The 24,743-nt window shown below is 42.9% G+C and overlaps 1 protein-coding gene across 2 annotated transcripts in view; it reads right to left on the bottom strand.

Moving 5' to 3' along the window:
• Positions 1-24,743, bottom strand: part of CSMD2 (CUB and Sushi multiple domains 2) — a 562,181-nt gene that overhangs the window by 461,456 nt on the left and 75,982 nt on the right. For both annotated transcript variants that reach the window (XM_032802693.2, XM_032802696.2), the window contains exon 3: positions 12,023-12,135. In XM_032802693.2, the coding sequence (XP_032658584.1) occupies positions 12,023-12,135 (113 nt within the window). The remainder of the gene's footprint in view (positions 1-12,022; positions 12,136-24,743) is intronic.

The following is a 24,743-nucleotide window of genomic DNA, read 5'->3' as shown; positions in this document are numbered from 1 at the left end:
ATTAAGCTCAGCTCAGTGTTTTATAGCACTGCTTTTGTCTTAATTCATGTATGATGAAGAGTGAGTGTTCATAGCGTTCTGTTAAGTCCCTCGATTGTTCATCATGCCCTTAAAACTAATGATAACGCAGCCAAGAGGTAGCAGTTTACAAATTATAATGCAGTTTCATCTTACACCCACGTTAATACACTTAAAAACAAAACACCATCCACTCATGATGAACTGTTGGTATAATTGAGGATAGGATCTGGAATTCCTTTCGATTTCCCCCTTACTGTTAAAGACTCGCCCAATTTATTTTAAATAACACCTTACTATGTAGTCATCAGGTATGCTGTAGCAATGATAATTGATTTCATATTGTAGATACCTATAATAGTGGCACATGCCATCCCAAGAGTGTATCCTAACATTAGTTCAGCATCTGTCTTTCAGATGAGAAATCAGACAAAAGCTCTGACCACTTTTGGTCTTCATAGATTCCATGGCATTTTTCACAAGAGTGGGAAGATAACCTGGCCAAATCTGAACTTGGATTATTTATAAATGTGCCTCCATAATTCTCCCTGCAGTTACAATGAGATGCAGTGGTTGTCACATCCAATCCTAACCCGATGTGTTGCTGTGTGTGGTTAAGTATCTAACACATTACATCTCTTACTGAAGAGCACAAAGAATCAAGAGTTCTGGGTTCTGATCCAGGGATTTGCCATTGATTTACACTGTGCTTCCTAGCACAGTGTAAAAGGGGATAATATCTAGTCCTGGGGTAAGAGGGAGGTTTATTTAGTGTCTAAACATTTTTGCAGACTTTAAATAAACATGCATTACTTCTATTATCACCTATATTCTTTTATTATCACAAGATGAGCATGCAAAACTAGAGTACAGCAAGTATTCAGTTTGATCTGCTTCGTACCTACATTGCCCTAGTATCTGAGTGCTTCACAAATGTTAATGAATTTATCTTCACAGCATACCTGTAAAGGAGGGAAATATTACTGGTCCTATTTTACAGATGGGAAACTGGAGGCAGAGACACTGAATGATTTACCCAAGATCACAGAGAATGTTTGCATCAGCACTGGGAACTGAAGCCAGATCTGCAATCCTAATCTAGCACTTTAGCCAAACGAGCAGCCAGTTCTGCTAGCATCATTTTCAGTTGCAATTATTTGCACTGTGCCAACAGTGTGCAATGGAAGTTACGGGTGATCAGCAGCTCTGAAAAACCAGGCCTACAGCACTTATTATTTTGGCTAATCCCATTAAATTTAATGGACAAAAGAAGCAGGATGCCTGGTAATAACCGTGTGAGAGATTCTGCTCTGTGTATTGACTGGTAAAGTGAAAGCTATAGCAGATGTCAGTTTTGTTCTTGCCATGGACCACTGTATGTTTGGAAAGTTTTAAATTCCAGAATAAACTTCCTTTCTTCCAGCTTCAGTGCATTAGTTTGCATAACGTTCCAAAATATGATTCTTTATAGGAAACACAAAAGGAGTTTGGCATAGAGAAGGAGTTGTCAATAGGTGTACCGTGGCCAAATCCGGATAGCCAGATCCTGAAATCTTTTAATTTACTTTTTATCATTATTGTTATTCTTTTTTATTATTCTTTTTTCCAAAGTCTGGACCTTGATTATTCATTGACCAAGACATTTGGGCCTTGACAAAAAATAATTGACTACCCATGGCATAGAGTACATCCAAAATTGGTACACTGGGCTGCGTACAAAAGAAAGCTAATGCACGTTCAGCTCATCTTCACAACTAGATGTTGAAAATCCTTTTGGACCAAAAGTAGTAGCAGTCAGTACTGTACAGCCCAGAAAAAACAAACTATGTACTGTTTGCACAGTACTAGAATTTAGTTTATATTTTACACATGCATGTACACATGCACAAACACACCTGGGGAACCTTTCACTGCATCTGCCTAAGCTGTACTAGTGCTGTGGTAGAAAGGTGGCTTAGTCTCCAGGCAGAATATTTCTATTCTTTTCACCAGCTCTACATTCACACAGCTAAAAAATAGAGACAGTGCAAAAGAGTTTTTCCTTGCATTTTATGGTGCTTAAAACAATAAAAAGGGGAGAGACTAGGAAACAAAAAAAAGCAAGGAAGAATGGAAATGGATGAAAAATAGGTGAGACAAGGACCTGAGATGCAAAGCAAAAGGAAAGAAGACAGATGAAGATGGGAAGGGAGAAAAAAGGAAAAAACAGAGATGTAGCAATTAGGCAGGTGAAAGTAAAGAAGATTGAAAAGCATAAGCTGGGTGGGGGGGAAATGTGCCATGATTCAGCAATATGGAAGTCAGGTATTCCTGATTTCCAATCCCACTCTCACACCAAATTCATCTGTGGCTTTGAGCAAGTGACAAACTCTCAGCACCTCACGTTCCCGATCTATCATTAAATCATTTATAAAATGGGCTATTGTACAGATTAGTAAATTTATGTTTTTAGAGCGGAAGACATTGGCCAGTTTCTGCCATCTTTCCTCACATGCACTGCCCTTGAGTTCAATGTAAAAACGATTCAGTAAGAGTCAGTGTGGCAGAATTTGGCCTTATAGAAATATTATTTTGATACAGAGGGTAATAAAATGATTTTACACACACAAATATGAAATACCTATTGTTTTCTAGCACAAATGCCATGGTAATTAAATAAAACAAAACATATCTTATGTTAGACAACACTCTTTGTACAGCACCTGATACAATGGGGCCCAACCTGACACGACCTTTAGGTGTAACTACAATAGAAATGTTAAATAACATCAAAAGTTGGATACAATGACCTCATTCACCCATTTTCCAAGGGAACAAGGCAGAAGAGGGACTAAAGTACCAAGAGCACATGTTATATATCCTTTTTCATGCATCCATCTTTGCACTTGCTCTTCCTGTAAAAATTAATTGCCCCCTTTCAGTAATAAAATTGCTGAGAAGTGTTTTGTTCCAATGTTAACATTCTGCTGAGGTTTTTTTTTTTTTTTTTTTTGCATTTCCCAGAGTTTGTTTAAAAAGAAGGGGAGGACACCGAACATGCTTTGATAGCAGATCATAAAAGAGCCATTTACAGCAAGGACTCTCATTTCTGTCTTTAAACACAAATTGTCACACCAGAAGCTATTCAGTGAGTCGTAGATTATAAATGGACTGAAAGAACAGCAGCAACAACATATTCCCTTTCATCAAAAACAGTTATCTCCCTCTTTACTCTTAATTAACAATGAGTAGCTCACTTTGAGAAAGGTGTATAGCTGAATGAAGTGTTAGTGGGCGTTCCTCCCTTACCTCTCAGGATTAAGTTTTAATTATAACACGAGTTCTCTCTCCCATTTGGTGGCGCAGGCTGGGTTTTGAGTGGTTTATTTTTCTTCCCTTAGGAGATAAACTCAGTCACTCATTTTGGATCTTTGCTATCTCAGCAGCGGCTCAGAGGCGTCTGCATTTGATTTTTTAAAAGCACCATCAATTATTTCAGGTTTTGCTTTGAGAAAGAAAATTTAATAGGAAATCTTTCTTTTTTTAACAACATTAGCTTTATCTCAAATTGTTCTGCATCACCGAGAATCTGAACTGTAGAACATTATAGAAGAAGGGGGAAAAAACAATGTTAACCCATCTAGTCCCTGATTCAGCAAAGAATGTTCTAAACTCAGTAGACTCACTGACTAATTATATTCTCCCTCACTTAGCACGACATGAAAAACCTGTCCGACCCTAGCATTTATATCTTTGAAATATACATCAACATAGGCCAGACCTTTTAAAAGTGCTCAGGACTCAACATTGAGGCCAGTTTTTCACGGGAATTCTGCACCCAATGAAAGCACCAAAACTTGCAGCCAAACAACTCATCGCATTGGGTGCTGAGCTCTCTTGTAAATTTGGCTACAAATGTGGGTACTGAGCGCTTGGGAATCTGGCCCTTCCACCCCCAGTTTAGCCAAGCTATACATGCCTATGTAAACTTCAGGCAATACCTCCACTCAAACAGTAGAGCTTAGACCTAGGCTACATGTCAGATCTCACAGTAACCCAGGAAACCTATGGCTCCATGCCCAAGCATCAGACAGCAAATCTATGTTACAGCTCACTCACAAAGCAAACAGCGATCTCTTCTAGTGACTCATACTTGCTTCTCTCTATATATAGCCATGGTCTGGAGCTGGCCCTGTGGGCTGGTAGTAGGGAGGCAGACCCAATCAAACTATTGATCCCAGTCTCCATGAATTTTAGGGTGTCTGGATAAAAATACTGCTTGGATCCTGAACACCCCTGGCTTGGGGTTTAATTATTACAAAACAAAAACCCAGCTCATGAGATTTTGCCAAGCCAACTCCCCAACACTGTATAGTGCCTATAGTGGTGCTATAATGGGGAAGGGAGAATTTCCCCTGTGCAGGGGCAGAGTAGGGCAAATCAATTGGCTCTACCATGTACTCCTCAAAGAATTAACATAGGGGGACATGCTTGGCACAGTGGCAGCAGAAGGCAGACTGGGGATAAGTCCCCAAGGCAGTGCTCCCAATAGGGCTTCTGACCTGCAGAACAGCTCCGGTGCTAAGGATGCTATAAGAGAAGCAGTATAGGACTGCTCTAAACTATGTCAGGGGCTGCCTTCTCCCTCAGAGCACACCGGAAGCCAAGAGGTGCGCAGGTGGCATGAAGCCACCTTTGCACCAGCTGCTTCTGGGCTGCCTCTCCAAGGAGTGACACAGAATCCAGTCCAGACTATTTAATTGCCGTTGCTTGAGGAACTGAAGAGCTGTGAGCAATGTGGGAATCTGAGAGCCATGCACCGGAACCTCCAGCTGTCACACACCACTCTTACTCTGCTTCACCCGCAGGTCTGTGAAGGAACACTGCCACCCAGTGGCCAGGTGAGTTCCCCACATCCCTCACGTTCCCTCACTTCCAAGCCTCAGGCCTTTCTTTCCAATTTCCAGTCCAGAAATGTGAGCAGCCTTAATCCCAGCCAGAATGGGACAGGCAGGCAACACTGCAGCTCAAACAGACAGGGGCATGATCACATATGGACTAAGACTTTGACATGGCAAAACATCATCAATTCATTGCCCCAGGGTTTCTTAGGTTGTTTTCTTTCTAATGACACCATGCCCTGGTCCCACTCTCTTCACTGAAAAAAACCCACCCTGTCTGGAAGGTAACTATCTCAATGTAAAACCCTAATGGAGACAAAACATAGACAGCTTTTGCCTTCATCTATCTAGACAAGCTCAACATTATCCTTCTCACCTGGGATTTACCTCAACTAGCCACATAAAGATAAAAAGTACAGCATTCTCTCTCCACTAGGATTTTACATTCAGACGGCTAACAATGCACAAACAGGTGTCTTTCAGCAGTGAAGGCAACACCCTAGAGTCTGAAGTAGCCTCTGAGCAGAAATGTGGTCCTACTCTTATTATGTAGCAGTAACACTAGCAAGACTCAGCTGTTTTATTGAAAAGGCAAAATTCTGCTGTAACCCTGGTTCCCCTTCAAAATATGCAATGGGACAGTGTACCTGTATATTCAAAACTCCTCCCCCCCCCCCCCCCCATGGCTGATTAGGATCTTTACCAAACTTTCCAAAAACATTCCAATTCCGCATGCTTCTCTCTATCAAATGTGGAACAGCAAATGCTTTGGAGATTATCTAGTCCACCCATCTACCATTAAATATGGAAAATGTTGACACTAATATAAATAAGACACCCTTAAATACTTCAACATTGCTGAAAACATGAGGGGGGATTTAAAATTTGGGGTTGTTGCACAGTTAACCCCATGTAATCCTCACAAGTCCCTCACACACAGTAAAGGGTGCTTATCCCTGGTATATTTTATGTCTATGTCATTGATGAGATGTGATTTTTTTAAAATTAATTTTTAAAATCATCAAGGCTATGTAAGTGTCTCCCAAGAACTTATCAGCTGCGGTGGAGAGGCAGGCAGCTAGGAACTGTCAGTTCCAAAATGGCCACTTTAGGGCTTTAGTTGCATGTCTCTGCTAAAATTATTAAGCCTGCCCCAGAAAGGCTGGGGTCGGGGGAGGGGGGGGGAGGCAGTATTTATAAAATACCAAACTGCATTGCAGGGAGTTGGTACTGTACAGACCAGACAGCAACCTAAAAAAGCAATCCTGGGACTGCAATGATTTGAGGTTGGGCCAGGTATGGTAATCTCTTATTTCCAGCAAGATGTACTGGGTGGGACTGGATAGGGGCTTTTCCCTTTTCCCTCTGTAAGTCCACGAAAATAAAAGCTATTGAAAAAGCTGTTGGCTTGTATGTTTCACCTTCTTGTGTTGAACTCCTCATATTTTCCTCCTTGAAATATAGACATCAAAACAAGCATCCTCATAACTGAAATAATCCTTGGGAGTGGATGACTCAGGAACGGATGATGCAGCTTTTAAAGGAAAGTGTATGTGGTGGGTGGGAATGTTTCATGTTTCATACACCTACAGAGCACACCGTTGTCATAAAACAACTGGGGCTAAGACACTCAGCTGCTGGCAAATACAAGATATGTTTTGTATCACTGAAGGGTGCATAATGTATTTAAATACTACTCCAGGCCCACTCTGATATTAAAAGTATTGCAGTCGTAACATGCTACCTTACAATGCTGGTCATATTTTTTAACTTCATTATTATTATTGATAAAAATTCATACCCAGCATTCAGAACAATAGGAATGAGGATTGCAAACCTGAAACCACTGGGATAAACAACTTGCCTGGTATATATAATGAATTCAGTCGTTACATAAGGCAGCAAATGGAGACTTCATGCAGGAGCCAAACAGCAGTGAGAAAGAGCAATGCATTTCATATGGAGTTGAGGCCATAGTGAAATACCTGTTTAAAACTAAACCCCACAGCTCAATCTCAGAAAAGCTCTTGTACGGTGATGTGTTTGCCTGGTGAGTCTACAAACAGCAATACTAAAAGAGTTTGAAGGCAGATGAATTGTAGCCTTGCTGCAATTTTTGAATAAGTTTAAGATCAACTGGAAGACAATCTGAGCAGTTCAGAGCAAAATGCAAGTTCCAAGGCCAGATATTCAGCTTTTCCTGAACTCCAAATTTGTTTGGGGGTAGAGCTACAACCACTGAAATAAAGAATGCTCTTATGGTTAAGCGACTTGCCCAGGGCTCAGGAGATGTGAGTTTAATTCCCAGCTCTGCCACAGCATTTCTCTGTGACCTTGGGCAAACAGTTTTCAAAGCCATCCTGGGGAACTGGACACCCAATTCTCATTCATTTTAATGGGCCTAACTTTCAAAACTGTGTCCCTAATCAATTCAAAGTGCAGACTGGACAGGGGAGATTTGTGTTTCCAGTTGCCAATACTACAAAGACCTCAGTTAGGAAAATGTTTCTAATTTTAGTTAGAAGTTAAAATTAAACTTGCTTAATGTGAATATCATACACTGGTCCCACTGGATTTATCAGCAGAGGGGAGTGGATCCATTCGTGGGGTTCCCCCCATACACACGTAAAATTAAAACAATTTATATGCAATGGGAACATTGTGGTTATGAAAGGCAGTGTGACAATAATGATATCTAGAGACAGGCAATAGTGTGTACTGCCCATACATAAATGCACCAATGCACCTCAGTCTTGATCTGCTGCACCAGACACTATCCAGCACTGGGCTCCTCACACACATCTCTACTAATGGACATCAATCCTACATACACCCACACTCCCTTTCCCACTCTGTTCCTATCTCTGTGCCTCACAGACCTCTCCTGGTGCCCTTCAATCACAAAAATGGCCAGACTGCGTCAGACTGCTGGTTCATGTAGCCCAGTATCCTGTCTTCCGATAGCGACCAATGCCAGGTGCCCCAGAGGGCATGACAGAACAGGCCAATCAATCAATTGATCCATCCCATCATCCAGCCTCAGTTTCCAACAGTCAGAGATTTAGGGACATTCAGAGCACAGGGCTGCATCCCTAACCATCTTGACAAACAGCCACTGATGGGCCTATCTTCCATTAGTTCATCTAATTCTTTTGGAACCCAGTCATACTTTTGGTCTTCAAACATCCCCTGACAACAAGTTCCGCAGGTTGACTGTGCGTTATGTGAAGAAATATTTCTTTTTGTTTGTGTTAAATCTGCTGCCTATCAATTTCATTGGATGAAATTCCTGTGTTGTGTGAAGGGATACATAACACCTTCTTATTCATTTTCTCCACACCATTCATGATTTTATTCATCCTCAGCCTACTCTTCCAAGTCACAGTCCCTCAGCCCGCTCAGCCCCCTAAGGCAGAAGGCCTCAATCTCCCATGAGCAGAGATGGCCAGATGTATCAAACTGCACAGCAGTTTTGCAACATGCACCAGCACAGACTTAGAGTGAGACCTTACAACTCATTTTTGATTGCCACCTGAGCCAAGATCTGAATCCAGGCCTTTGGAGGCGAAAAGCCCTGAGGGGTTTTAATTAGCTCCAGTGTCCCTCCTGCCCCATATCCCCCTGAAATTTCATATTTCTGATTAATTCAATGACTATGAAAACCAGTTTGGCTAAAAATAAAACCTTCTTGCCTCCAGTCAAACATCGCTCAAATAATTTAAAATATATGTAGGTTCAGACCAATCCTGGATCAAGCTTATCTACTATATCAAAGGAATATTAAACTAATGATCAGGAAGAAAGGTATCAGAAGACAAAGAGGGGATTAGTTGTATAAAAATGGAAATTATGTAAATTTGATCCCCTTTAAGTGGCCAGCTAAACCTTAAAATAAAAACCTATTATTAGCTCTCAATCCCAAGTAACATTCAAACATAAGAGGGGGCAGAAAGGTGATCATTCTTCTGACATCCCAGCATGTTGATTCTCACAGAAAGACTCTACAAGCAACTCAGGCGATAGGGCTTTTCACAAAGGTTTGCAGGAAAAACCATAAGCGAGTGTGACTAACCTCATTCTCGTCTTGCTACAAGTTTGGTGCTAGGGCCAGGTTCATGTGACGTTTAGACCAAGTGCACTCAAGGGGTTAGATTTAAAAGAATCTTAGCAGAAACAGTCTCTCGCATTGAAATTGAAATTTTGTGGTTTTGCACAATTTTGTCCCTGCCAAAAAAAAAATCCTTCCCAGATGAAACACTGCTGTTATCCCTGTTTTAAGATTCTGAGCATGTGCAGAGCTGGTACATCAAGCAAGAAGCCTGGGAGAGGAAGCATGAACCCCAGAGAGAGCGACATGTTTGCACAAACCCCTATAAAGTCAAGCCATTGCATTTTGCCCAGACCTACTTGCGAATAGAGCCTGCAGAAGAACGGTGAAATTTTCTCATTGAAAGTGTTTTTGAGTATTTTGGGGAAAAGTATCACAATGTCTAATTCTCAAAGTTCTAAGCAGCTCTTCCCAGGGTTCCTCCAAAACCAACCGAGGATGAGACTAGATTATCTCTCAAGATTCCTTCCAGCCCTATATTTCTATGATTCTCTACTGTGTGTTTGTACAGTGCCTAGAACAGTGGCTCTCAATGTTTTTTTTACTGGTGATCCCTTCCACCAAGGAAGCCTCTGAGTGCGACTCCCCCTATAAATATATAAAAACAGTGTTTCTAATTTAACACCATTATAAATGCTAGAGGCAAAGCTGGATTTGGGGTGGAGGTTGACAGCTCGTGACCCCCGAGGTGTCCCAACCCCCACTTTGAGATCCCCTGGCCTAGCACAACAGGACTTTGATCTCAGCTGGAGTCTCTATGCATGACTGTAATACACACAGTTATGAGTCTTGGAGGAGAATTCTCCCATATCTCCCAGGTCCTGGCAACAGCAAACAGCCAGCCAGCTCGGTTTTGGTTTTTGTTGTTTTGTGTGTGTGTTTTTGGGGCGTGGGGGGTCCCTGCACTCCCTCTCTCATGAGTCATGTTCTCTCCAAGTGCCACTGTCGTGGCCCCCAATGGAGCTGCTGCAGGTCATTTCCGCTGGGAAACTTTCATTTGAACAGCAGGCATGCAAAGTCTGCTGCTCAAACACTTCCTTTCGGCCTGCATGATGGTAGATGCAGGTGACATTTGGAGGCACATAAACCCATGTAGCTTCCCTGTCTAAATACTTTGGAGGGTCTATTTCCAAGGCACATTTTAATTCGTTCTACAGTTGAGTGTTACCTCTATGCTTTGGTACTTTGAGGTATTTGTGCACTCATGGGGGGGCAGAAAGGTCAACATTGCTTAAAAATGCAACTAAGGAAAACAGCAAGAGACCAAGCCGGGTAGCATTTAGGGTTAACCCCTTTTCTGAAGAAGGAGGAGATGGGGCAATTGCTGAAGTAAACTTCTTTGGAGCTGCCTGAGTAAGAGGGAGGAAGCCATAAGAGAAACGGCCAGTGACAATCTGAACACATAACGTGAGTGAAAAGTAAAAACAGAATCCAAAACCAGAAGCACACAGAATTAGGCCTTGTTCTCAACACGAGTAAAACCACCCTACCTACCACTATCTCTATTAGATGCTGTTGTTGTTCGCTGGGTTCTAGCATGACTTCTGCAGAAGGAAGCGGAATGTCCCCCTCCTCAAGAGGGACGTTAGGGCCACATTCTAAAAATGTGGCTAGAAGACCCATCTATACTGCCAAATCCACTGTGTCAGAACTTATTTGCTACACGAGTGCAACATGAAGGGTTTTGCACTGAGCTAAACTGTTTTAACTCTGTCCCCAACTGGGCTATGGTCCTACCAATGCCCCAGTGCTATAACAGTGCTCAGAATCGCTGTTAAAAATGACTCAGTCCGATCTACACGTCAAGGCTCAGCCACATTTTAACCAGAGATTAGTGTCTAACTGAGATGCCCTAACATGACTGATTTTTCAGTGCAGAAGGGACCATAAACTAGAGCTCTATATGCACTAAGCAATCTACTGGCTTGTATGGCACGATTAACCTGTGGAACTCAGTGTCACATGGTATCATTAAGTATAAGAGCTCAGCAGGATTCCAAGAAGAATTCAACCTTTATATGGATCATGAGAACACTCTCAGCTAAATGTGCTTAAAAGCAATAATGTCCTGAACATTATAACATGACTTAGGGTACGTCTATACTACCCGCCAGATCGGTGGATAGTGTTCGATGTATCGGGGATCGATTTATCGCATCTTGTCTAGACGCAATAAATTGATCCCCGAATTGACGCCTGTATTCCACCTCGGCAGGAGGAGTAAGCAGAGTCAACGGGGGAGCCACGGTAGTTGACTCGCCACCGTGAGGATGACCAGGTAAGTCGAATTAAGATACTTCGACTTCAGCTACGTGAATAGCATAGCTGAAGTTGCATATCTTAGTTCGACCCCCCTCCCTGCCTGGTGTAGCCCAGGCCTTAGGCTTTCTTGTGCCTAGATACAGCGACTCACATTATAACTATGCTCTAGCCTTTGTAAAGACCTTTCATTAACACAGTTAATTATTCTTTGGTCCCATCAACAAGGAACCAGTTATAGAGATCCAAGCATTTTTGTAGCTGGACCGACTACCTCCACAATTTTGAATAATACAGAACATTTTACCCCACCTAAAAGGAATGTACGGCAAAAGGTTGAAAACCTATTGTTTGCGTTTTTTAAGAAAATGCACATGGAACAATAAACGAAGCTCTGAACTTTTGAGGGCCACATTCTCCATGCAGCTGTGCATTCCCCATCAGCTCATCTTCCTAAGTCACACTGGTGAGACAGAGCTACATTCTCTGCGACCTTGAGGAGCCCAGAGCTAACGTTCTACATTCTCTTCCAATCCCAAATCAGCACTCTGCCTTTCTTTACACAGTAACTTTTTAAAACATTTCGAGTAGAGCTGGTGGAAAAAATTCAAATTTGCACCGAAAAAAAGTTTGTTTTGTAATTTTTTCCCCCCCAAATTTTCCCATATGTTTTTCCCACACTTTGCAACCCGCTCTTGTTTTCAGTCCCTGCTACAGCATATGGAGCAGTAAGACAAACGGAATGGAGCAGACCTACCTTCATAGTTTGCCTGGAAGCCTTGAGCGCTGACAGCATAATCGCTCACGAGCCATAAAGATAACACAACTCCAGTGCTCACAATAGGAGCAGGCAGCTGGAAACCTGTTAACCTGAAAGACACCAAGAGAAAGGTTATACTAGCAAATACAGGACAAGCCAGCAAGTCTAGGAAGACTTGTACTCACAGGGATAGCCTCCACCTTGGCCAACATACCAGAGACTGAACCAGGGACTTCCAAACCTAAAAGCATGAGCTTGAGCTCAAGCATCCAAGTCTATTTAACTAGGGCTACAACAGACCTACATCCTCTGCGGATTGAGCACCAAGTGGGGCCTCTTACACACTTACCAGTGGCTGTAACCACTTACAATGGCTGTTACCAATTCCTTCATTATCTATACTAACAGCCGTTCTGTTTACTTCTGGTCAGATTTTATATTTGCCATTTTGTTCATGGCAAAACAGCTGCATGACATTAAAAAAAACCCTCACACTTTCTAGAAGGTACAGGGAATAACCATTTTCCATTTATCTGCCTGAAGCTTTTCAAAAGCAACCTGCACCGCTGTATCTAAGCACTAACCACACTCGCTTAGATTTGTAATGGTCACATATTCTTCCCCCCACATACTCCAAAGAGTGTAGTCCGGAAGCCAGAGCAAGGGACACAGTCCAAATTCCCAAATTCTCATTTCTGGCTCTATTTCTGGCCCGTGCTGTGACCTAAGGCAAGTCACTCAGACTCCTTGTGTCTGTTCCCACCACCTGTGAAATGAGAATCAGACTCAAACTTCTGAAAGACCCAAGGCTTCATTCATTAATATTTATAAAGCACTTTAAGATCCGTGGAGTAAAGGCACTACATAAGCGCTTAGAGTGTTATACGAATAATATTAAGTTGGACTCTCAATCTAAAGGAGCAGAGGATGAGAAGCAGTAAAATTGACATTGCCAATTAGCTGCCTGAATTTACATTGACTATTTACTCTGTATGTCTACCAGAGACGAGGCTTGTGCTAGGAGCCAAGTGTTCTTAAGGCAACAGGACTGCCAGCTAACTCGAAAAGGAACTTTCCTCTGGACTAAGCCAATAAAGACATAACGAGCTCATGCTTGTCATCAGCAGATCTCAAAGTGCTTTACAAAGGAGTCAGTGTAATTATCCCCATTTCATACGTGGGGGAAGCAGCTTCGCAAAATAATGCAGAACACCGGAGCAGAGCTGGGACTGAATCCAGAACTCGTGAGTTTCAGTCCAGTGCTCTATCATCTGAATCAGTGGGTTGCCCTAAATGCCTTAGAACAGAGCTTTCAAGATCTTTAGTTGACTGACTTCTTGCAAAGCTCTTGTATGCAATATATGGAGGGAGGGATGGAGAGAAGAAAGGGAAGGAGGTTACAGTCTGATTATAAGGGAAAATAGGAGTGAGACAGAGTGCTCCTCCAAATAATGATAATACCTATCTTTCATACAGCACTTTCTGTCAGTAGTTCTCAAAGCATTTTATCCCCATTTTACATACAGGGAAACTGAGGCACAGCAAGGCAGTAACTTGCTCAGGGTCACCCAGAAGGTCATCAATAGTAAAGCTGGAAACGGAGCCTAGGTCTCCTGAGCCTCAGTCCAGTGGGGGAGGAGACGCGGAGAGAAGTGACACTCCTCACAAGAGAGAGGTGACAATTGTATCAAAAACATGGGTACAATATACAAAGCAAGAACAATCTTCCATGACATTGTGTCCTCGGCCTAATTACTTTGGGGGTTTTTGACAGATTGACTCTAAGTTACAAGGTAATTGTTAATTTTAATACAAAAATGTTGAACAAATTTCTGAACTGGCATTATAGGATCCCAGGCACTAATTCCCTGATACTATATTGACACAGACAGAGAATAGCTAATGTACATTTCTGATAAACAATTAGTTTTATAATTTATAATCCATCCCCTTGCACTCGGCTAAGACCATTTACATAATAGATTTACAGAACAAAAAAAAATGGTTTTCAACCACTCTCATGTTAAATTCTTGCCTGCCATTCCCAAAGACAAATCTAAATACAATCTCTTCTGTCTGATAACACTCAGAAAAATCTGGCTGCTGTAAAAACACGTAAGAAAGAGCAATTTAGCCTATGGAACTCATTGTTAGATGGTGTGGGATCTGAGTTACTATAGAGAATTCTTTCCTGGGTGCTGGTTGGTCAGTCTTGCCCACATGCTCAGGGTTTAGCTGATCGCCATATTTGGGGTCAGGAAGGAATTTTCCTCCAGGGCAGATTGGCAGAGGCCCTGGAGTTTTTTGCCTTCTTCTGCAGCATGGGACACGGGTCACTTGCTGGTGGATTCACTGCAGCTTGAGGTCTTCAAACCACAATTTGAGGACTTCAATAACTCAGACATAGGTTAGGGGTTTGTTACAGGAGTGAGTGGATGAGATTCTGTGGCCTGCATTGTGCAGGAGGTCAGACTAGACGATCATAACAGCCCCTTCTGACCTTAAAGTCTATGAGTCATTGCCACAAGATATCAAGTCCAAGAGCTGAGCAGGTTTCAAAAAAGAATTCAATATCGATTCCGATCCTGAGAACATCCACAGATAACAGTACAGGTGGAATTTTAAGACTTTTTGAAGGGCTATTCAAAGTATGAGCCAGCTTCTCATTAATGGGGATAGGAAGGAATTTTCCTTTATTGGGCAATTTAAATGCCCACTTCAGAGTTTTACACCTTTCTTTGAAGCAGTTCGCCTTGGTCAGAGACTGGGTACAGCATTAGGTTTGAGATAGAAAGCTCTGTCAGGAATTGTGCCACAGCCCCCTAAATACACTCATGACATACAACCATACCTAATTTAAGAGCCATTTCATCAAGATAACCCTAACGATGCAGAGTCATATATAGCATCTAATGTATTTAAATGACCCTCAACCCCATAGCACCTAAGCACGTCACAATCTGTTCAATGTATTTATCTTCACAACATCCTGTGAGGCAGGGCAGCGATATTATCTCCATTTTACAGATGAAGAATTGATGCACAGAGAGATTCAATGACCTGCCTGAGGTCACACAGAAACTCTGTGGCAAAGCAGGTAAGTGACCCCGATTTCCCATGGACCACACCAGCACCTTAGCCCCTACCATTCTTCCTCTCTCCATTAGGGCTAGGATTATTAAAGGAATCTGTAACAGTTCGGTGACCAACTCCTCCAGGCTACTTTGAAAATTCAAGTCTAAAAACTAATACAGAACCCCCCTGCATTCTTGATTTGTCTAAATATTGTGCCAAAAGGACTGAGCCCTGACCGAATAATGAAACTGGGCATGTTTGCCTGAGAACCTTATTAAAGAGAAACTCCTCACTTATCACCGGCAAAATTCTTATAGTTGCTAAATAGGATAGTCAAGTCTTAATGTAATTTATGAAATACTGAAGGGCACAGATGTGAATATTTTTGTTGAAAAAAGTCAAGTTCTATTTTAAAGGGTTTGTATCCTTTCACCATGTATAGATGGGTAGAAAAGTGTGGTGGCTATTTTTAGATTTAATTAGAAGTGCTTATTGAAACCTCCAAGCACTTTATTTTTTTACAATAAAGGCACATACAGAAATGTGGAACAATTTTAATGAAACCATGCGTTGCGGATGACAGACAATTGCATAACCACCTCTCCTCCCCACCCCTCTGTATAGACAGATATTATAGTATCTTGGGAGCAGGGACTAGAACTTTGCACCTTTATCTCCAAGACAGATCTGTACCACCTGAGCTAAAGAAGATCACCCCTTACCTCACTGCAGTAGTGAGTCTTATCTTCTCCATGGGTCGACAACTAGAGGGTGCCATTGAGCATTTTACACAGTCTCGACAAAAAGCCCCACAACAGATAAAAATTCCCTCTTCCCTGACACCCCCTTACCCCTTCCCACACACAAACATTTGCCCCACTGTCTGCGGGAAAGCTTAGAACAATGGTGTCCCCTGAGGGTCAAAAACTCAGGTCACTATCAAAGGCAAGTGGCAGAGCTGAAGACTCTTTGCTGAGTATGCCAGCTCACCAGTCCCCTCCTGTTACACCCAGAGAGGATGAAGCCATTCAGAAAAGTGCTTCAGCTGACTGCAACTATCCTGGGATCAAAGAAGAATAAGGGAATACGGACATTACGCAAGAGACTGACCACCACCAGCTCATTTCACACAGACCACTGGGCACACAAAGTTGACTTTGGGTCTCATGCCACCGGAGGCAGAATTGTTCTTACATCTGTTCAGCACTAAAATTAACTGATACAAATAAAGGCATGAGATAAGCCTGCCACTGTGCATTGCAAATCTCCAATCAACCCCTGTCAATATACCAAAAGACATCTGGACTTGCCCCAACCAGCTTCTCCTGTTATTACTTCTGATAATGATGGTGCAGAGTATCAGCAGCTCCCAGACAGCGCCAAATCCCCTTTGCTCTTGTTTTGCAGTAAATGGATTTTCAGATTGCAGATGCATAAATGTTGGCCTGAGACTGAATGACCAATACATCACAAGGCCAAGAATGGAAAAATCATACCACATTCAGGGGTACGACGACACTGAGAGGCATTCTAAATTCTCATAGGCACAGAACCTTTTTGGTCTCACAGCATCAGGATGCAGGAATATTGTGGCACTGACGCTTGGCTGGTGGTTTCTGTCGGATGGAGACGGCAAGAGAAAAGGCTGTTACAATACTTGAGCTTGGGCTCATGTACATTATCCGAGCATGCTCAGATAACCACAGCTTGCTGGGCTCATATACATTATCCGAGCGTGCTCAGATAACCACAGCTTGCAGCTTTAAGCCCCGTTTCATGGCAGCACTTCGGAACCTGCTTTTCTTTAAGCCAGCATTTAAGTCCCCCGGGAGACAATGAGATTTAACTGCTATCCTGAATAGGGATGACCTTAAGCATGTGCTGAAGTACTTTCCTGAAGCAGGGCCTTAGAAGGGAAGAATTGACTTGTGCATAAGGCACTGGACTAGGACTTGAGAGAACCTGGATTCTGTTCCCAGCTCTGCTACAGATTCCATGTGTGACCCTGGGCACATCCCTTAATCCCTCACTAGGAGTTATGGGTTCTCAGTACCACTAAACAAATCATGGCACTTATTTAGGTGCCCACATATTTGCCAAAAATATCTATGTTTCACAAATGAGAAAACAAAGAGGTGAAGTGATGTGCCCAAATTCACAAGGCAATTGTCATAAATGGATAGGTAGGTAAGGGTTAAGTTTCTTTTACCTGGAAAGGGTAACCAAACACCTGACCAGAGGACCAATCAGAGAACTGGATTGTTTAAAGTCAGGGGCGGGAATTTGTATACCAGGGGTCTTTGTTGTTTGCTCAGCTGTGAGTAAACAAGGTTTCCTCCTAACTCCATCTTATCTTAAAGTTTCTTCTAAACATCTGTAAGTACCCAGGGAACGCAAAGTAATTCGGCTATGATGATCTTTGTGGTGTATTTACCTGTATGTTGATTTGTTGGACTGGTTTAATTGGGCTATCTTTAAATCAGACTGTTTTTTCATATCTTCTTATAAGCAAGAGCCTGTATTGAGTTTCTTAATGCAAGATTATTGTTTTATATTTTCTTTCTATTTTTATATAAACTTTTTCTTTTAAAACGTGTGGAAGTTTCTTTTCCTAGGGAGGCAAAGGGAAGGGAAAAGCCAGGCTGTGAGCTATTTTCCTATTGCTTTCAGGGAAGGAGCAGGCTACGGGGCAAGAGACAAAGAATCATCTCTGTTCTCTTGTGGTTGAAGTTTTTTTCCTGTTACTGCTACGAGAGCAGACACGGGGGAAGGCAAAGCCAAGCTGGTGGCATTTTGCATCTCAATTGTCCTGAGGGTAGAGAACGCTTATCGCTTGGGAAGTAGAGAAACCGGTTTCTGTGCAAGGCGGGGAAGGAGGGGAGAAGGGATTTTTTCCCCTGCTTTTAGCATCCAAGGGATTTGGAATCTGGAGGTCCCACCCAGGGAGGGTTGGGGACACCAGAGAGAGGAAAGGGGGAGGTCAGGCCCCCTAAAGTAAATTACCTACCTGACCTGGTGGCAGCCCAAATACCCAAGCTGGTAGTGAGCTTGGGGGAGTTTCAGGTAAGCCCCCAGACTTTTGGACGCAAAAGTCCAGGGTTGGGACAGGACCAGGCTGTGGACGCTAAAGTTCAGGTCTGGGACTGGGAGGCTAGATTACCACAGCAATTCAGTGGCAAAGCTGGGACAAAACGCTCAACGGCTGCTTTCCAGCCCCTAGCTCGGCCCACTAGACAATGCAGCCTCCCTGCAAAAACATGCCATTATTTCTGTGATCATTCCTGGAACCAAAGGACAGAGAGGAAGGACTTCTCAGGTCACCTAATCCACTTCGATATGGTACAGGTTTGCTTTCTGCAATATATTTCTTTGAGCACACAAGTAGTGTACCTGTCTGTACACGTATTTGCCACTTTGCATCACCAATGGCTACTTCCTGCCCCTTTCTCTGTCTGTGAGAATATTTCCTAGGTGACTTTTAAAAGTTCAGCCCATCACTGTTCTTTGTTGCACAATGCACATTCATATCCCATTCCATCACTTGAAGGATACTACAGTCATAGACCTATTATGCTAATAAAACACATTTGCTAGTAACTGCAAGGCATTGCAGTAAGAGCCACTACAGAGAAATACTTTTCAACACCTACACATCCTCATTAATGTTCCCATTCACACATTCTTACATAACAAAACCCACTCAGAGGGAAGATTTTTTTTTTAAAACCACTATCAGCAGCTTGTCACTATAGCAGGAGAGGATGCAGCTGGTAAGAGACCCTGCCACTTTTCACCTCATGAGCCTCCCCACTACCTGCAATGACAGCTGCAAGGAGATCCTTAGGCAATTATTCCAGTGTGCACTGCTAGATTAAATCAGACTGGCATTTCTCCAGCCTCCCCCCCGGCATCAACTGTGGCCAGAAGTCCTGAGTTTCCCTCAGTTGCAACTTCTTTTCTCCTTGGCTTCGCCAGAGCAGAGGCAGAGGTGATATTTGCTTTGGGAGGTGACAAACACTGCATTTGGAGTGGGTTATTAGACTAGGACTTTTTCAGGAATGAAGGGCAACTAGTGCACGTTAATTCTTCAGTATAAGCAGAGGTGGGAAAATGACTGTCATGAAACCATTTGGGATTCTCATTCCACTTCTGTTCACTGTCACTGAAACCACTGTGGATCAAATACTGTGGTTCTCCTTCGATTTTCATTCAGGCAAAGCGTGCAAGGGTTCCACACGGATTCTGCATGAATAAGGACCACATATAAAACGAGCAAGAGTCTCAGGACTTGGCCCAGTTGTTGGGTCGTCCCCCCACCCCAAATACAATGGGCAGCCATGTGCTTTCAAACTGAAAAGCGTCTATTTTAAAATTAAGTGCAAACACCAGGAAAGAAACTAAGTCAAATCTCCAGCTCATAGACTGCAGTGTGTGCGTCTCCTCTGCGACATGTCACAATGCTGTACAACAATTCCAGGCACACGTGGCTCTTTGTGCAACAGAAGGGCAGAATTTGCCCCAAAACACAGCTACTCCAGCAGCAAATTTTGACATGAGTCATTATTGCACCCGCTGCCCTTTCATGGGGTCATGCACACCAATTGCCAGTAGCGTGCCAGCCCTAAGCAAGCACTGCAAATCCTTCGGTTACTATGGGGCCCTAACTCCTGGTGGGTCCTAATATGTTCTCCACCAACTGCTTTCAGTACCCTACTCCTCGGATACCTCTGGGACCTGCTCCCATCCTCCCCTGCCAGAGACAAGTCACCTTCCCCAGGCACAGGAAAAGAGCATGGGGCAGATTCACCTCCTTGCTCACTTAGGGCTGCTCAGCAGGGCAAACACATTACTGAACATTTACAAGACAGTACTTCAACCAGGTTGGGGCCCCAATGTGCTAAGCAAACAAAGAAAATACTTAATGCCAAGGGGGAATGCTTCCCAGCCAACTCTGCTCAGCTAGTGAGATCTAAGAAGTTCACAGCCAGAAGTGGTACAGCCACAGGCACGCAGGACGGTCTAGTCTATGCTGGTTCTTATATCATCCTCACCATTGTAGTATCTGAGCCTCCAATTGGGGCATTTCAGCAAAATGACTAATTTCTGTCACATATGGTTCCTACTCTCATCCTTTCGCCATGGGCAAAATTGCACATGCAGTGGAGTGTTTTCTTTTACTCAGTTTTCATCCTCACTTTCATTTTGTTTATAATAGGACCTAGGTCACACACAGCACAGCATCAAAGGTTTACAAAAGTGGCATCATTATCCCAATTTTACAAGTGGGGAAACTGAGGCACAGGAAAGGAAAGTGACTTGCCTAAGGTCACCCAGCTAGCCAGTAGTGGAGCTTGGAATAGAGCCCAGACCTCTGGAGTCCAATCCCAGTGTACGAGCCACTAGGACACACTTTTAGATCAGCTCTACCTTGTGCTATGTCTTCATGTTAGCAATAGCAAAGTCAAAAGTGCATTTGGGAGAGCAAAAAGATGCTGCAGAAGTGAGGAGATGGGGGTCTTAGTTGCTGAGTGAGTTCATTCTACAGTTTCACACCAGCCCCTGAAGAATCTCTGCCATCTGCACAAGGCAAGTTTTACCTTGCAGTGGTCAACTCCATTGTGCCTGAGGACCAGAGGTGTCAACGAAAGTCCTCTTCTCCATCCTTTAACTGTGTCCATCTCCCCACTTCGCATGCTATGCTATTCCAGAGCATCAAATCTGACTGTGTTATGTAACACAACACGAGCTCCATTTTGCAACACAGGTGCCATAATTAAAACAGCGCACATTCCTTTTCCTGGTAAGATGCCCAACGTCAGCTTGGGCTGCAATCAAAAAATGTTATTGCAGCTGGCAATCTGACACCCTTTACAGCACAAATGCGAGAGAAATGCCTCAGAACCTCTGTGCACACCTCGAATGAAAACCCATTGGATTGCATCATTTAACCCAGCTTTAAATTACACATCGTATTTCAGTGATTTTTTTCTTGTGCACAATTTAAATGCACCTTTTAAAGAGAATTTCTCATCAAATAAACCACTCTCTTACTTTTCACCATCTACAGTTAATATGATTGGTGCCAGGAGGGCCAAACTGATTTTCCTGTCTGTCACATTATCCTATGACAAAACACAAGCTAAGCCAGTTGGAAGGAGCTCTGTTGAAAACAGCACCGTGAAGCAAGAGAGGTGGCTTGGAACATTTAGTAAAATAATGTCTGAATACTAATTAATATCTGAACTCTTTCTTCAGGTGCAAGGCTGTTTCACAACTGATATGAACAGAAGTCAACCTAAAGCAAAGGTATTTGAAACTTGTATGGAACTGATCCAGAGCCAACTGACATAAGTGGAAAGACGTCAGCAGACACTAGTGCATGTCTTACAGGCCTGATTTAACAAGGTATTTAACTTCAAGTGCATGAGTAGTCTCACTGACTGCAATCGCATTACTTACGTGCTTAAATTTCAACGTGGGCTTACGTACCTTTCAGTGCTGGTGCCTAAGAGAAGTCATTTTAGCCCATGAGATTTCTCATCTTCTCCAGCAGCAGCATGTTTTCAGCCCTTAGAGCAGAGGGTCTGAGATTCAGGATTCCTGGGTTTTTTGCCACCTCTTTTGTTGACCCAATGCGTGATCTTGGGGCAACACAATCTTCACGGGTTTCCATTTCCCCGTTGGAGAAACCAGGGTAAAATCTACTTCACAAGAGTGTGGTGAGCACATAGAAGTAGTTTAAAACCCTTTCAAACACGCTGGGATAAAAGGTGTCTTAGATTCATGCAGAATATGATGAAGATACAGAGAAGGGATGAAGTGCTACTGACATGACAGCACGGATTCAAACCGGAAACCACCAGGGGAAAGGTTTGTGTGTATATAATTCCTTAATACTTTGCAGTTCTATAATGCCTTACAACCAAGGATATCAAACTGCTTTGCAAGCATAAGCTAATTTAGCCTCACAAGCCATCTTTGAAGTTGGTAAGTGCAGTTATCCCCAATTCACAAAAGTGGAAATTGAAACACAGAGAAGCAAACTGATATGCCTAAGATCATACAAGGAATCTGTGGCCAAGATGGGACAGCAGCCCCCTGACTTCTTATGAGCCACAAGCCCCTTTCCACAGTAGGACACAGCAAGAAAAAAAAATCTAGAAGATGGGCTTCCCCAAGAATGCAGCACATTCATCCAGTGCTGTCCCCAAATGGCAGGTCAGACAGAAACATGAGGGAGCATCTCCAATTCTGTTACGGCTGATAAACCTAAAGGTATCTTCTAAAGTGCCTTTGGAGAAGTTGCACTGCCTTGGCAGAGAAAGGAGTCATTAGATCAAAGCCTGGCTCCTCAACGAAACTGCTGGGGCTGATCCCCAGAACAGCTCTTCACATCGGCCCTGGTGCAAAGATCACGCAGAAAGGAATACGAAGACCAATTACCAATGGACAAAGGAACACACAAGGATCTTGGCTAGCTAAGGGACACCTCTTGCCTTCTCCACACATGCTCGTTTCAGTACATATATGCAATCCTCACACTTCGGCTGGTGTGCACATGACACCTTCAAGAATAACTCACAGCATGTTTGAAAAATAAAAGCACTCAAGAGACTGAACCAGCCCCAGATATGAAAGGCAATGACTGCTCACAGATGTCATGCTCAAGGCTGCTTTGGGGAGTACGGCATGAAGAAAAAGGAGGAGCAGATACAACAGAGAGAAGGAAGTTTATCCGTCAATCCATTTCACTGTAGATTTCATAACTAGGGGTTGGTTTTCCTTACAGACACTATTACTGGTGTGTTCTGAAGGGTGAGGTACTTTATGGAGATGACAACATCGTAGCATTCGAAGTAATATCTTATCTTTACACAGTGCCTGTCATTCTGAAGGAACAGAATGCTCTTTTCAAATTATGGGCCAAATCCCAGATCCTCTTGGGATCTGGACCTATATTATAAGTGAAGGAGGAAGAATTAGCTTTTTCTCCGTAAACGTCATTTTCACCATATACACAGAATCTGACAAAAATATTTCCATTGATAATAATCAAAATTTACAGATAGGCAAAGTAAGAAAAATTCTACTTGATAACCTATTAGAGATCCGCTTAAGAATATTTACTTTGTATCTTTTAGCATGTAAGGCTGATAGTTTTATAACTATTAAAACACAAATTAATTTTCTAAAACTCAACACACAGGGGGGAAGGATAGCTCAGTGGTTTGAGCATTGGCCTGCTAAACCCAGGGTTGTGAGTTCAACCCTTAAGGGAGGCCAGTTGGGGATTGGTCCTGCACTGAGCAGGGGGTTGGACTAGATGACTTTCTGAGGTCCCTTCCAACCCTGATAGTCTAACATCTACTGTAATTAAATAATAGTCTCACCTCCTCAATTTCCCATCCCATGAAAATTTAAATTGAAAAAATGCTTAAAGCCCATAAATTCTGTGCAACTATGAAAATTTAAAGATACAAATTTAAAAGAAAAGCTTACAGATACTCTGCTTCACCTGTCAAAATTATAAAAAATACAAATTGTATTCTACCAAGCCTCATACAAAATCATCTCCTGGGCAAAACACAGCAAATTATTTAGCTTCACAGAGTGCTATGCAAAAGGAAGTGAAGAATATTGTATCTGCTTCAATTCCACAGTGAATCTGAAACAGGGAGAACACAGTCCTGTGAACTGGAACTTGGCTAGGCTGACAGGCCCTACTCTTGCATACATAACGTGTTATGACCTCAATCAGCAGAGGCCTTGGGTGGTATCACACACCTGAAAGTTGGCACCTTCAGCAAAACAGTGCCTGTGAGCTCCAGGTGCAGGCATCAGATAGCCTTAGGGAGATGAATTTTAGCAGTACATACATCACACCCAGCACCCAAACCTACTGCTGAGTGGTGGTGGCCGGTGCTCTGGAACAGATGCCCCCTTCTAGATGTTTAGTAGCATGTGTTGTGTACCTCCCTAAGCCCACAGACATTCCCACATTTCAAATAGTCCTTAACTAGAGCTCGCAATATAAAGCGCACAAATGCCCCAGGCACAAGGATTCCCACAGTTACAATAAGGTTCAAGTCAACAGTTCCTAGCCCAGCACCTAAGGGCAGCCTGCTACAGGGGTATAGAGGCCACTGTGTCTCATTGGGTTCCTCTCCATACCACCATCTGCCGGAAGGCCCTGATCTCTATCCTCCCGCAGCAGCTAATGCCAGTAAATGGTGCATCTCTGCTTTCCAGTCCCAATTTCCTGGCCTTCCTTCTGCAGCCAGTTCCCAGACTGCTTGCTTGGATTCTCTCCCACATAGGGTCCCAGCCCTGATCTCTGGATACAGCTTCCTTTTCTAGCTATTTGGAAATTAAGAAGCCCTCTCTATTTGTTGCATGATAACTAGGTAACAGCCCCCTCCAACGGCTCGATCCTTTACCTTCTGCTCAGCTGAGGCTGAGGGAAGGTACCTATCTAAGGAGCCAGCAGCTCCACTGCGTGTATTTCACACATACTCCTACTGCTTTCTCGCTTCAGGGGGGATTTTCAGCAGCTCTGCCATCAAATTTATTTTTTTCCTCCTCCTGTTACTTTAATTTTTAATAAAACAAGGAATTACAATGAGAATGTTAGTTCGACTTTTAA

This window comes from Chelonoidis abingdonii, chromosome 25, assembly GCF_003597395.2.
Source record: "Chelonoidis abingdonii isolate Lonesome George chromosome 25, CheloAbing_2.0, whole genome shotgun sequence".
In the NCBI taxonomy this organism is placed as follows: Eukaryota; Metazoa; Chordata; order Testudines; family Testudinidae; genus Chelonoidis; species Chelonoidis abingdonii.
This window is presented reverse-complemented; position numbering and strand designations above follow the sequence as displayed.